Source organism: Physcomitrium patens, chromosome 16, assembly GCF_059467195.1.
Source record: "Physcomitrium patens ecotype Gransden chromosome 16, ASM5946719v1, whole genome shotgun sequence".
NCBI lineage: Eukaryota > Viridiplantae > Streptophyta > Bryopsida > Funariales > Funariaceae > Physcomitrium > Physcomitrium patens.
Genome location: NC_143425.1, coordinates 7,670,240 through 7,685,443, shown reverse-complemented (window position 1 = coordinate 7,685,443; position 15,204 = coordinate 7,670,240). Strand labels below are relative to the sequence as shown.

Sequence of the window (15,204 nt, the reverse complement as noted above, 5' to 3'; positions counted from 1 at the left end):
TGCTTTCAATTTTCTCCTATTTTGACTCTTTGTATTGTTGCCTTCTAAAATCAATAGAATTGTTGATATATTATTCATTCCAAGGCCTTTTCTAATGAAGAAAAAGTTATATCCTTTATTGTTGTATTATTAAGCTCTTGTAGCATCACCAAACTGTCCTTTAACTCCTTTTTAAAAGCTTCCTTATCTATGTAGTATGTATTGATTGATTATTGGACAAAATGGGTTGTTGGATTCATCCAAAGGTAATGATTTTGGCAAGTCTTATTTTCCTTCCAATCATTGATTCTCCTTTTCTTTGTATATTACTCATTTTACGACTTTGTTAAAGTCATAATTCAACATCCCACAATTGGATTATAGAATCTATTTGATTAGTTTACTCATAATCAATTAATGTCACTTTATTTAATAATAAGCAAATAAAATAAATCCAAATTGCCAACTACAAATCTAATGCAATACAACATCAAATGTTACAAAATTCAAATGGGCATTACCTCGTGAGAACAAATCTAATTCATATTTGCAAAATTATTGCATTTCTCCATTAAGGTTGCAATATTTTTTTTTATGATCTTTTCTTATGAACTAATTTTAATTATTGCCCTGTGAAGTCTTTATGTTGATTTTATAACTAATTTAAAACCTTGGCCAATTAATTTTTTTTTAAAGTCTATATATTGATTTTATAATTAATTTTAAATTTTAGCCAATTATAGATTTTTATGGATAATACCAATTTTTTATATAAGAAAATAATTATAAAATAGATATAAATATATAATGATATGCTTAAGTATTATTATAAGCTATTTTTGAATGAATTCTATTTCAATCTTCAATTGAGTTAATGATATTATGTTTATTTTTTTGATGATTTTCAAAATATCAAAATATTATAATTTATAAATTATTTTTTGAATTTATGGTATTTTTTGAGATTTAATTTTTAATTTTTAATTTTTTTTAAATATAATTTTTGTGAAACTTATTCTATTTTGAATTTATAAAATAAATAAATTAAAAGAAAATTTACTTTCAGTCATAAAATAATAATAATTTAATTTATATTCTTTTAAATAAAAATTATAAAATTATAATATAAAAATAATTTCAAATCTAATAATTTTATCACAAAGTTCTTTTAAAAATTTAGCTCTTATGAATATTTTACTATTTTAATTATATCTTCAATGTATTTCTAATAAAATAAATATTAGTATCATTTTAAATTGAATATTTTTTTAAAAAAATTACAATTGCTAGAAAGTGCTTGTAGCTTAAGAAAGAGAATATAAAATAGATTAGAGAACCATTATTTATTTTTTTAATAATATTATTATTTATTATAATTTTATTTATATATTTATTTTAAGTTCTTTCAATAAGCTTTTTATTTACTTAATATTTTATTCTATTTGTATTTAAAACTATTACTTATGTCATATCAAGTATAAAAAATTTATATAATAGATTTTAAAGAATATAAAATTTTTATTTTTATTTTTATTTTTATTTTTTTATTATTGAAAAATTTTGATTTTGCACATAAATATGTCAAAGATATGAATTAAAAAAAATAATAATAATAATAACCTCAATACATTTTTGTGTCACTCAAAAGACTGGGTAAATATATATATATATATATATATATATATATATATATACATATATATATAAAACTAAAATGACTATGTGGCGCACATGTAAGATACTTGTCTTGCATAATCAACTTATATTTTGTAAAGTTGTCAACATGCAAAATACTTGGCTAACTTGTTGGTTGAGTTTCTAACCTACTAATCAACTACAAACACGTATAAAGTCAATTTTTTTTCTATAAAGCTTTTAAGAAGCTTTTCTACAAGATATTATCAAATCTACTTATATTTATTTTTCATCTAACACTTCTTATCTAAGTAATGATATATGTCTATGACGAAATAGATTTTTTTAAAAAAATATCTAAATTATATTAATAAGTGTACCTTTGAGTTTATATCAAAATATTTATAATATAAAGTATTTCACACTTATAAACAAAAGAACAATAGAAAATCAATTGACTTAGAGTAACTTGGATATTAATAAAAAAAATTATGAAATTAATATTATCTTTTTTAATAGTAATTTAATAAATATATTTTTAAAAATATGAATATATAAATATGAATATATAAATATGAATATATATATATGAATATATAAATATGAATATATATATATGAATATATATATATGAATATATATATATATATATATATATATATATATATATATATATATATATATAATTTAATTCTACCATACTTATATAAGACTAAATTTTAAATTAAAAAAAATAAAAATAAAAAAACTTCATGGTAGAAATTATTAACCTAAATAATAACCTAAATAATAACCTCAATAATTTGGATGCTTATCAAATATACTTAGTTGTTTCAAATAATATCTTATTTTTTTCTTTAATAAAATAATTATATATATATATATATAGTAATATTTGTTATTTTTTAATATATGGTCTTAACATGATGATATAACATGCTTAGTTTTATATTTATAATAATTTTAATATAAATAAATAGAAATACATTATTAGATTTATTTACTATTATTTCTTTTATCTTCACAAATAATTAATAATATTTTTGTATGATAATAAATTCAAACACTCTTGTGTGATTTTTTAGTATTTGACTTATTTTTTAGGTTTAAAATTATGACTATTTTTTATATAAAAAAAATTGATTAAGAAATAACAAACATATTAACTAAAAATACTATAGGCAACAATTAGTCTAGAAATCAAAATTATTTACAATGAGTAATGTAAAGTCTTTCAAAATATGTCGTTTATAAACAAATGGTTTTCAAATGCATGTAAGAATAGGGATTGTGATTGCATTACAACATTTGCAAGTTCTTCCATGCTCAATTGCATAATTTAGAATAAATAATATTAGCCAAAAGACTTGTTGTAAAATAACTACACACTAACACTATATATTTTTTGTAGTTTAATAAATCCTTATTTAAGAGAAAAATTTGTACATCAAGATTTTGTTACTTAAGGGCAAAACCAATCAAATTTGAAAGTGCTTGTATAAATGTGTACTTGTCATTTTTTCCATTGAAATAATTGTAGGTCCAAAATTTATTTTAATCCCAACTAATCTTTTTTGAAATAATTCCATATTTTATACATAGAGAGAATAGAACTGTAATTGTTGTCTTATTATTAACTATGTCACATAGTTAACATGTTTGAAAATTTGCTCTATTTGCAAATCCTTTCCACAAATACAACCTTGTAAGCACCATCATCAAGAACACAATCTTCAATTAAAATCTTGACTCAATGTTATCAAGCATTTCAAGTCTTAAACATCTCATCACAAACACACCTAATTATAAATCCAAAAGCCACCATGTAATCAGTTTTTGACACTTCAAATTTTATATTACATACTTGCAAAAAGGAAAAATAAATAAATAAATAACAAAAAAAATAACATGCAGCAAGTTTTCACAAAAAACACAAAATTCAAACACACATTTCGTCACACTTTAATTCTTATCCAGTAAGACAAAATCCGAAACGCTGCAATTCAGCACACTGCGGAAACCAGTAGAACATCAAAGGTTGAAACTATGTGCAAATCATCGGAGTAATAAAAATCTACAACGTAGCATAACCAAACACCTTGTGTGCACACACACACACAAACAGTCTGAGAGTGAAGAAGAAGAAACGAGCTCACTCTTGTTCATGAAGGTCGGCACAAATGAGAACGGATGCAAGTCGAAGGAAGGAATTGGGGGAATGCGAAGAAACGGGGAGATGGCGATGGCGGTGGCGAGAGCACGATGGGGGAAAGAATCTTGTGGCATCGCATCGCCAGGTGGGGACTTGGAAGCGGAGGCATGAGCACCAGCAGAGGAAGCGCCGCACGGCAGGTCGGCATCCATGGTGTCGACGCAGCGCAGCCCCCACGGCAGCCATCGCAGCCGGAGCTCCCGCACCAATCCGGCCGACGTGGGGACGCATCATCCGGCTCAACGAGATTCTCGACCGGGGGGTAGTCAAGGACTGATGCTTTGGGCAGGCCCTGGTGGCCTCGCCCTGGGTCCAATCGATAGATCGATCGACAGATGTTGGGTCCACAGTCCCGGCCAGGCGATTTGCCTGGGGAGTCCGCATTAAGATGTGCTTATTTCCTATGGCACCGCGATCGCCTCCTCACTTGTCCGTCTCGGGCAGGTGTTGGAGTTGGAACTGTCCCCCGATCGCCACCACGGGATGACTCCGGTACTTGCCTTCACAAGTGTTGGTCTCTCTCGGTTTCGTAGCCTCCTCCAGATCGATGTGTTGTTAACACTCACTGCCTTTTTGTTGCTGTTTGTTGCAACATCCGAATATCTCCTATATCTCCTGCTGTGACGAAAAAGATCGCTTTCTATTTGTATCTGGATAGTTATTTACATGTGTATGTGTGTGTGTAGATATATATTTGTATTTATATAAATGAATGAATGAGAGTGCAACATGTATTTAAGCTTTGAGGTCTGCCATTTCCAACCCGGATTTCTACAGATTCTGATTATTGAAAGTGTTTGTTTGTTTGTTTGTTTAGCAGTACCTTGACCAACTGTGTTGAATGCGTGTAAATATATACGAATATGTATGTTCATTTTTATAAGGGTTGCAATATTGAAGTAGGGATGATATATATATATATATATATATATATATTCAGACACACACAGACATATATATATATATATATATATATGATTTTATTTATTTTTTATTTTTTACTTTCAACAATTCTGAAATGTGATATTTTGTGACTTGTACATTGTAGAGTTTAGGATATTTGCAGGGTAAGAATGTGGCATAGAGTTTTTGAGGCATTCACTGTGCGGTTCAATATCAAAAAATAATTTTACAAGCACATGCAAAAAAGATTCAAACATCATAAATCATAAAAAGTAATTGAATATTGTGTGGACATGATATGTGGAGATAATTGCTTGTTGTATTGATGAATTTGATGCATTTAATTTTGGGTGATGAATGTCCTGGAATAGGTTAGCCGAGCTAAATTTAACGCACCATTCTGTTTTCTAAAACTTGTGTAGCAACCAAACCTACGTACTACACAACTTGACCGAAGAAAAGAGATGTTGAAAAACTCCCCCATTCGCTACCTAAAGTTTGATACTTTGCGTCGGTAATTGATTTCATTCTGACATGTTAAAACAAATGGAAAAAATAATTACAATAATGATAGTAATAATAATAATAATCTGAAAGTAAACTCAATTTTTTTATCAGAATGATAAAGGTAAAATCGATGAAGAAGACATCCACCAAAGCACATATTTCTTTTTCTTTTTCTGTTTTAAATGATATAAAAAAGGAGATTCGTCATGGACGACAAGTAAATCACATGAACAACGCAATGCCAACTATCATTTTACCCCTACAGCACCGCAGGATCTAGTCCCTCTCCTCACTAACCAGCCAACTTCTCTTCGAGGGCAATTTCAAATCAACCTACTCTAGACTCTGTACAGTGTTAAAATGTACCCATGTGCTAACCTGAAGTGAACTACGCAAAATTGATTCCAATTCAAAATCACCGTCTCGATCAAACCTCGTGGATTTCAATCCGCTTAGACTTTGTTGCATCCCCTCTTTGTTTGTTACCAGAGAGCTCATCCATCACTGAAAGCTAAGTCCATGAGTCAAGCAAAGAGGGATTTTCAATCATCTCCTTTCCTATCCATCTATACAAAAGAAGCTTCAACCCGTTTCTTGTTGCAGGATCGTCGATTTGGTGGCTTCTGGTGGGTTAAAATATCACTGATTCTCCTGAACAAAAATGCTCGGCAATCTTTACCGCCTGCTGCAAGATGGACTAATCTCTCAAAAGAGAAGTCTCCGTCTCCAACAATGGTGATGTTCAACCAGCTGCTTGTTCACTCCATCTGCTGAATATAATTCGCTTCAGGTTGAAAGAAGCGGACTGTTGGCAGCGCTTCCTGCGTCGCATGTCGATGGTATTGCTGGAACGAGCTGTTGTGAGCGTTGGGTGAGACTGAAGCCGCCGCTGTGCAATTTCCGGAGCGAGGCATGATTAAGGGAGATGGAGCTGGTAACCCAACCACAGCATGGTTTCTCATCTGCTCAGCTGAGGTAGGGAACAGCTGCGATGTATGCAACTGCGGACCGCTTCGCATGCGTGGGGAGCTAGATTCCTGATGCGCTTGCTGCAAACTGGGAGTAGTCCTATGTTGATGGTGAGAAGCGTCGCGTTTCTGACTTTTCGACGGAACCCATCCAGTTCCAACCGATTCAGGGGAGCCCAAATTTTTATCACCAGTACTCGTGACAGTAGATGTGGTGCTCGTCCTCGAGTTGGAGCGAGTGTACGCAACAGTTGAAGCCAATGTCATTTTCAAGAGCATTTTCACACCCATCTCATTTAAAGTCCAAGTGGTGTTCGTCACATTAGCATGAGAATCAAATTCATCCTGCAGACCCTGGCCTGTTTGAAGACCAAATCTTTCCTGAGAAATATCGGTGCCTTCCTTCTTAGTTCTATCATAAAGCGACTTTCCCGCAGTTTCCACAGCTTCAACAACTTTCCGGAATGCGTTGACGCTTGCGACAGCCACACCATAGATCGGACTGCTGGACTTAGAGTTCATATCCGATCCAAGAATCTTCGACACATGTTCCGTCGCACTGATCGCCCCCTTAAGAAGCGTCATGGACATTAGCTTCGCCACAGCTGACATGCGGCGTGCTTCTTGCATGCGTCCCATCATGCAAGAGCTCACTCTTCCGTTACCATCATCAGTAGGCGAGTCTGGACTCTTTCTTTTCATGAATGAGGCGCCATGCTGGACCCCTACCGCCGCACGATCTGAATTCATCCCGATGTTTTTCTCCGTTGCAATGGAAGTTCTATAAATTTTAGACACTACTTTAGAACTTATCATCTCCACTTCCGGCGCAACCGCTATCCAAAACCCAAGATTGTCGCTAACACCGGTCTCTACCAGCAGATGTTGATCTGTTACATACACATCAAATCCTTGACCGTCAATTTTATACACACGATCTTCAACGTTGTGAACGCAGAATCACTCAGAACACCAATAATTATCGACAGCAAAGCCTGAAGATACCTACATCCTTAAACTCAAGAATCTGGTGAGAGTAGTACCTAAGTTAGCCGTCACATGATGCGTCCGAAGTATGCTGTACTTGGCTAGGATGGATTCCAGTTGCTGCAGAACGCCCATGGGTGTAAAACCAGGGAGGACCATTCCATACAGCAGCTTAGGGAGTGCAAACGCATACCGTCGATCCCACACCTTCATCACGGGTCCGTCTTTTCCCAACGGCCACTGGATTTCCCCAACACTTGCTACCACAGCAGCCAGCGGTGAGTGCGCTTGCTTCAGCAGTTTCAATGAAAAAGTGCCGATCTGCATGAGCACGCTCTCTTTCCCACTGACGAGGTACAGTTGAGCCTCTCCAATGCTAATTAACTCCATCTGACTTCCCATTCAGTATACCCCACTGTCAAGGCTAGAACCAGAAGGTTATTCGGACATACGAACCAGTTGAAATATCCCAAAAGTTTCTAAACTTGAGGGCAGAGGTCACCAAGACCTGCTGAGTATCACTCTTTTTCTAACCTGCACAAACAAGCAGCATATTTAAAGACTGTCCAAGTCACGATTTCATCAGAACCTTGAGGCCTCCTCTTTTCAACAGCTCTTCCATTAAATTCTCAGAACTTCTTCAATCCTACCACTCAGCGACTCCCTTTGAGAATATCAGCAAAGACAGCATCGTTCACACATGAACTCTCCTTCACTCAGATCTTTAAACTAGTCAGCAGGTGCACACACACAGAAATCCCGAAACTAGAATAAGCTGTTCATCTTCCAGACCTGAACTCCAGTCACAACCGACCTCTGAACAGAGCAGAGTGAGAGGACACAGAGAATATCACGTTCTCAAGAAATTACAACCTCCAGTCTGATCATTCATCAATAGAAACCGTGACGAATTGTACTCTGAACCACACCGTCCTAACTACCATTCTTCACTAACCAGTAACTTCTGCGAGCTCCAAAATGAAGCAGTATTTCACATTCTGAGCGCATCAAAGCCCTGTTTGAATTAGTACAGTGCCTCAATGAAAGATCGACTCATCCCCGCTAACCCAGACTCTTTTTCAAACACATGTGAGTTCTACACAACTCCATCACTCCCAACCATGCATGCAAAATCAGGCACCACCCAACAAGAACCTGAACTCAACCCACACTCATCCACGGAATCGACATTTCGAGTTGCTACACGCCGATCCACAAACTAACCGACAGAACAGGACGTGGAGACCACTACTACTGCATTCACCGCTGCACCATGAAACCGACCAGGGAAACCAGGACACGTCCCAAGAGTGCAGACTTCCGACTCGCAACCCACACTCCTATCTCACGAACTAAAGTCCTACCGCTAAACACCCCGCCCACAACAATCTAGCGCAAGGAAAAAAAAACAAAAAAAAAAAAAAAAAAAAAAAAAACACCAGGGATTGAACACACCACCGTAAAATGAAGGAATGCGGGGTGGACTCAATTGGTAGAGGGCTATCCCGCCCCGCGAGACGATCAGCGAAGAACACGGATGCAACGGGAGCGACAAACGATGCGAATAGGGAGGGGGAGGTATTCCCCCTTTCTAATGTACACCTCCTCCTGTTGCCGATGCCTGGTTGCGGCCTTTGGCGAACACGTTGATATGGCGTTGCCAGCGCATCCTCCCCGCCCACTGCCTGATGGCGCGTCGCCGCCATTGCCCCGCCTCATTGCCGGCCCTTCCTGCCCCACGGTGTCCAGCTCCCCTCCCCCCACCTCCTGGTCGCGGCCATGGGCCCCGCGCTTTCCTCCACTTCCACCGTGCTTTCACTTTTTCGGTTGCAAAGGTGGTGTCACTTTTCGGATTATCTTGCCTTTTTGTGGGATACCACTACAGATTTTTTTGCTCTGTTGTGTTGCGCTGTTGAGTCGTAGTTTGGCTCTGTCATTCTGTTCGGCTAACAACACTGGACCATGTTATTTAATATAATAAAATAAAAATTTGTTTTTTTAAGTGTGAATTGGTTTTGAAATGCATAATCCTTCAATTCCTTTTCTTTTCAGTAAATTTTTACTATTAGATATTTGAAAAGATAGATAACATGTATTATTAGACAGTAGATATTAAATTTTATTATATATTTAGAAATATTTACATTTATATTTATAAATGTAAATTTAAATTTAAATTATATATATATATATATATATCAATATCAATATTCTTAATATTATATATTGTTAGATATTTATAAATCCGTTTATAAATATGGAAGAAAGTTATGGATTCCGTTGTATAAAAAAATCACATCATGGCAATTATAAAAAATATTAAAAAAAAAAAAAAAAAAAAAAAAAAAAACGCTATTATTTTGCCCAACTTCAAAATGACACCTGACTCTTGATCAATGCCTTGTATACACCCTACAAATTTGGTCTTTTTTCCACAAAGAAAAACACAGCAATTAAAGAACCTAGAAGTTTAAAGTGATCTTTTATTATTTTACCCTAGTAATCGTTGTTATGAAATAATAGATTGAGTAGATTTGTGCATAATATGTGAAAAAATTGTCCTTTTTTTGGTTTGAAAAATATACAAACAAGCGCTATGTTGCTAGGAGATGGAAATTAGATATTATTTGCAATATAATTTTTGCCACATCAATATTTATTTATTTAGTTATTGCACTCAGAATTCCCGTTAGATTTTTAAATTTTAAGAAAACTGTAACAATTCAATTGGAGAGATTTAATTTATAGGTTTTCAAGTAAGATAAGTATGTTAATAAAAATATTAATTACAAAACCTACAACAAGTTATGTATTTAATATTTATGATTCTATTACTCAATAAGATGAACGGATGATCAGTTATAAGAATAAAAAAAATAAGGAATTCTATAGATTTTGTAAATGAAATTTGTAAAAGATGAAAACTATGAAGTTCGAAAATAAAGCAAATCATAGATTAAAATTCTGAAAATTGGATTCAATGAATCAAAGATAAAGATTTTAGCATCAGTATTTTGGCACAAGTTTATTCTACAAATTGCAGTATACAGTATATATCCCTCAGCAATATGAATTATTATTTCACACAGGACATGAATGTACCAATCTTTGCAAACTTCATAAAACATCCTTTTGCAATTAAAATATTTAAACAAATTCTTTCTAATTGAGAACTACTATATTATTTTGAATGAAATTAACAGAGAAATTATATGTAACTTTCAACCAAAATTCGATTTTTTATATAGATAAATTAAGTAAACATCAAACTTTTTAAAATAACAATAGCATCACTATATGGTGTTGGTCAGCAGCATCTTTTTTGAAACACACTGCCTGTAATAATATTTAAAGTTGTTTTTATTAGCAATCTCTTATGTGATTTACAAAGCAATTTTGACCCATATTAATTTTTTAAATGACTTACGAAACACAAAAAACCTTTCAACATTTCATGTGGTCAGCGTTAACATAATATTTTTTTCTTCTTCAGAAACTCGACCTCCTCCAAATATGACATGAAATCATTGCATTGGTTTCAATGCCTAAATTCTTATATGTCCATAAAATCTATGAAATCATTTTCTTCAAAAATACCACATCAAGTAATATTATTATTTTTATGTATACATATTATTTTTATACTTAACTTATATTTTATATTTAGTAGAAGCAGAATGTATCATGTGGCCTGTCATGTTGCACTTGGTCTATTGACAGGATATATTGGAACACAGTGTCAACAAAAGTAGTATGTAAGTTCTCGAGAACATTCACAACACATATTGCTGTAGAAAATATATATTGAAACAGTGACAATGATTGAAGTCATATGAGGATCTCCAATTAGGCAAATGCTGTTGCCATGTTCAATGGTGCAACCCATTCTTAGTTATTGTTTATCAGTAGGCACAAGAAAGATGATTCTGAAAAGCACAAAAGAAAATGCCCATCACTAAATATCAAGGATAAAATAGGACACAATCTCAGACCATTCACTTCGTTGGGTTATATTTGGTTATTATTCAAAAGTGGAAAAGCATTCTACAATCGCCAGAGTTTGCTTAGGATTTTCTAACCATGACCTTTTAAAGTAGTCAGTGCCCAATATAGAAATTTTCAACTTCAATGCAAACATGTCAAAGCGAAGAATGAAAGCAATATATAAAAATATATCCAGTTTTTTTTGAGTTTCGATTGGAGGTGTGAACGAGGACATTTGTGGTCCACATCTATGGGATTCCATCCATCCTCATCCAATGATGAAAAACGACTACCCCTAATTCCACGTCCAATAATATCATACCCCCCCCAAATAAATAAATAAATAAATAAATAAAAACTCAACACGATTGTCAAGAGAGTTGCAACAAAAAGATGCTCCACTTGTCATTTGTAGATTTTGTAGGGATAAGGAATGTGCCGTGTCGCCATTTGACATGGGGAGTATGTAACAAATATATCTGTGTGTATATGTGTGAATGAAAAATCATTGTGTTAAAAATTAAATATTATTAAATGAAAAAAAAATATTTGATTTGAAAAATAAATAAATAAATTTGGTCATTAAAATAAATATAAGATCATAAGTTTAACATGTATTTTTAACATTTTTTTTATTTTTTGAAAAGTTGCAAAGCTAAGGCTTCAAGGTCTTTAAAAAACTGGTATTGAAGTAACATATATCAAAAGATTTACATGTTCAGAAAGATATTAATTTACTTATTATAAAAGGAAAAAAAATATATTGTTTGTATAATACAACTTATATAAACATAATATTTTATTTGTAATCTGTACTAGCTTTTATATGTATAGCAGTTTATAAATTGCAAAAATAGGTTCTAGGTTGTAGATTTTTTTAGATTCAAATAAAAACTTAATACAAATATTAATGAAAAAAGTATCAATTACAGTCATAGAATCTTGTATAAAATCATATTTGAAAAACTTATTTCATTTAATATATATATATATATATATATATATATATAGAAATCCATTAATATATTAAATCTTCTAATATTTTTGGGTTTTGTGTGTGTATCTGTTTGTTTTTGTTTTTTTTTTTTTTTTTTTGTTTTGTTTTGTTTTGTTTTTTTTTTTTTTTTTGGATGCATAGAAAAAAATTAAGTTTAATATATATGATTATTCTTACATTTTTTTCAGAATAGTATTCACTTATTCAAATTAGATAAGATACTATGAACACATATAAGTCTTTATTGTCATGGACGCATTTTTTAAAAAAATTAGAAGAAATATTTTTAGAGATATGTGCTAATTATATAATATAGTGAAATTTAGTTTCTTACTTTTGGTAATTTCGCACTCTCTCTCATCAAGAATTGCCAAGATTCTAGACACTTGGTACACAAGTGTTGCCAAAAGATGTCTTCAATGTTAGTAAGTAAAAAATCGAAATGTACTTCTTTTTGTTTATATCTATATAATTGTCCTACCAATAATCCATCTATTCAAAATCAATAACCTTCAATAATTAATCGAAATTTGAGAACCAACTATACTTATCTACTGTTGTTTATTGTTATGATACTTAATATATATTTGTGCAATAGATGATATTAACTCTTATATATATATATATATATATATATATACTTAAAGTTTAGCTATTCTTTAAAGTTTAATATAGATATTTTAATTTAAAATTCTAAATCCTATCATAATATCTATTTTATACATCAAAGGTCTAAATAGATTTATTATACAGACAAATAATGGACTAAAACTTTAATTTATGCTTAATAATTAAATTCTTTTCAAAATTAAATTTTGTAGGAACTTTGGATTCTATATTTATGAGTCTAAATTCTTTCTCCTCCCCTCCTTTTTTTTTAAGGACTTAATACAATTGGATGTAAGGCTTTAATCACATGTTTAGAAAGTACAGTTTTTTAAAATTATTTGAGATAAACTACTCGAATGCCACCTTCATTGATTGGCTTACATTTTATTTTCTAAATTTTTTCAATACAAGTCATGAATTGAGTATTATTATATAGAAAAATGATTTATCAATTTTTATTTTATTAGTTAATTAATTTTATATTAAAATAAAAATTTAGATCAAAGAAAGTAAGAATGTTATATATATATATATATATATATATATATTTATTTATTTATTTATTGAAATATAGAAGATTTTAAATTCTAAGCAAGGACTAGTAAGTTATTTGGAATAAAAGAAACATAATAAATAAGAGTCATTAATAAACTTATTTGTGGCAAAAGAATATTTTTGTTTAATGAGTGCTCAAAGTTTGAAGTTATTCCTAGCTCTAAAGTTAGTTACCATGTGATTATTATTGTCTTGCTTTTGAACTTCAATTTTTTCTATCATGCCTTAAATATCTTGTTATTTCTTTTAGCTATTTCCAAATCTTTTTAATTGGTATTAAAGAGACATCTTAGCTCTTTAGTTTAGCTTTGGCTATAAACCCTAAAGTCCTAAGTCCCTTTTCATCTTGGTATGTTCTTATCAATATTACTATTGTTTTAAGCACAATTACCATGTGACATTATACTTAGGTTTTTTCTTCTAGATTATAAATCATATAAATTGAAAACAAATTGGATCTCTTTTAGTCTAATACTCTTGTATTTTTTTTATATTGTAGATTATAAGAATGAACTTAATTTTCACATTTATGCATAGTATTGTATTATATGAAAACTTATTGAAAATTACAATGGAAATTTGGCTATATAATATATATATATATATATATATATATATGTTTTTTTTACAATGATTCTATTAATCTTAATAAATTTAATATTTATAAAAAATATATAATTCTAATTTATAAATTTTTAATTTCTAAAAAATATTTTAAAACACTCTTAATTATTAAATTTTGATAAAACATAAATCCTAAATATATTTTAAGGTTATTATCTAATTATGTAAGTTATTCTTGAAATAGTTCTTCTATTTATTATTTTTTTCAGAAAATCTGATTTTTAAATTAATATAATTTTCAAAAAATAAAATAAAAAAATATATAACTATTATAACATCAATTGGTGTTTCATAACTACTTTGATAAAAAAATCCTAAAATTTAGATTTCTGAATCCAACCATTAATTTCTGCTAAAATTCAATGACTAGTTTATTTTTGACATCTTCTAATGGCACATCAAATTCTAAAATTGATATAACATAAATATTTATAGAAATTATTCATATCTTAATTAATTTCAAATCATCAACTTTCAATATCTTCTTATATATACATACATCTTCTAATTATATTCTTTACATAATATAAAACTTAATAAAAGTACTCATCTTATATACATCCATATATTTAATGAAGATCAATTGTAAATCAAATACATTAGATACGAAAAAAAATCCAAACTCAACACATAATTCTTTTACCTTTAAAATATTTTTTGCAAAAAGAACTTATTTTTTTTATTATCTTTGCAAAGTCACACCTAAACAAGTCTTACATTCATAAAATCTTCTTTGAATTTTATCTCTAAGTATGCTATTTAATCTCTAAAAAATCCTTGTTTGTCTTAGAAAATTGTTTTGATGTTTTATGGTTAGATTTTGATTATGTCTTATATATGGTTCTTTCTTAAGTTTCAACTCTACTAATTCTATGATTCATTTTATATAATCTTAACATCAATTTTACCTTAGAAGTAACAAAATTGGATGTTCACCTACTCTATCTCATCTTGACCAAATTATGGCCCTAAGAAGACAATAGAAGCATCTTTATTGTAAAATGCAACCTAAAATATAACCATTTTATTTAAACTTGATCTATTCTTTTTGCAAAAAATATTGGTATTAAGACATAGAAAATAAAATATATAAAAATAACATGTATTTTTTTTGTTAATTTTTTGGATCTTAAATAACTTGAAATATTAAAGTATAGTCTTAAAATTGCTATCATTTAATTCTATAATAGCTCTTCGTAATGCAATGTGAAAACTTTTTAATTTTTTAATTTTCTCCATCTTAC

At 30.5% G+C, this 15,204-nt stretch overlaps 1 protein-coding gene across 4 annotated transcripts; it reads right to left on the bottom strand.

Annotated features, from left to right (window-relative positions):
* Positions 1-5,394: 5,394 nt before the first annotated feature.
* LOC112293310 (senescence/dehydration-associated protein At4g35985, chloroplastic) lies at positions 5,395-8,808 on the bottom strand. 4 transcript variants are annotated; one of them, XM_024542574.3, is made up of 3 exons: positions 8,647-8,808; positions 7,248-7,725; positions 5,395-7,094 (listed from the first exon to the last, which is right to left on the bottom strand). In XM_024542574.3, the coding sequence occupies exons 2-3, from the start codon at positions 7,591-7,593 to the stop codon at positions 5,995-5,997; spliced, it is 1,446 nt and encodes a 481-aa protein (XP_024398342.1). In that variant the 5' UTR covers positions 7,594-7,725; positions 8,647-8,808; the 3' UTR covers positions 5,395-5,994. The 4 variants fall into 4 exon arrangements, with proteins under 4 accessions (XP_024398342.1, XP_024398343.1, XP_090112986.1 ...); XM_024542575.3 differs by having other exon boundaries at positions 8,650-8,808; XM_090256860.1 differs by lacking the exon at positions 8,647-8,808 and adding an exon at positions 8,147-8,625.
* Positions 8,809-15,204: the final 6,396 nt, after the last annotated feature.

Coding starts and splice junctions, on each gene's coding strand:
- LOC112293310 (XM_024542574.3), bottom strand. CDS start 7,593: ATGGGAAGTCAGATGGAGTTAATTAGCATTGGAGAGGCTCAACTGTAC. Junction 7,095..7,247: donor TCATGTGACGGCTAACTTAG/GTACTACTCTCA, acceptor TGTATGTAACAG/ATCAACATCTGCTGGTAGAG.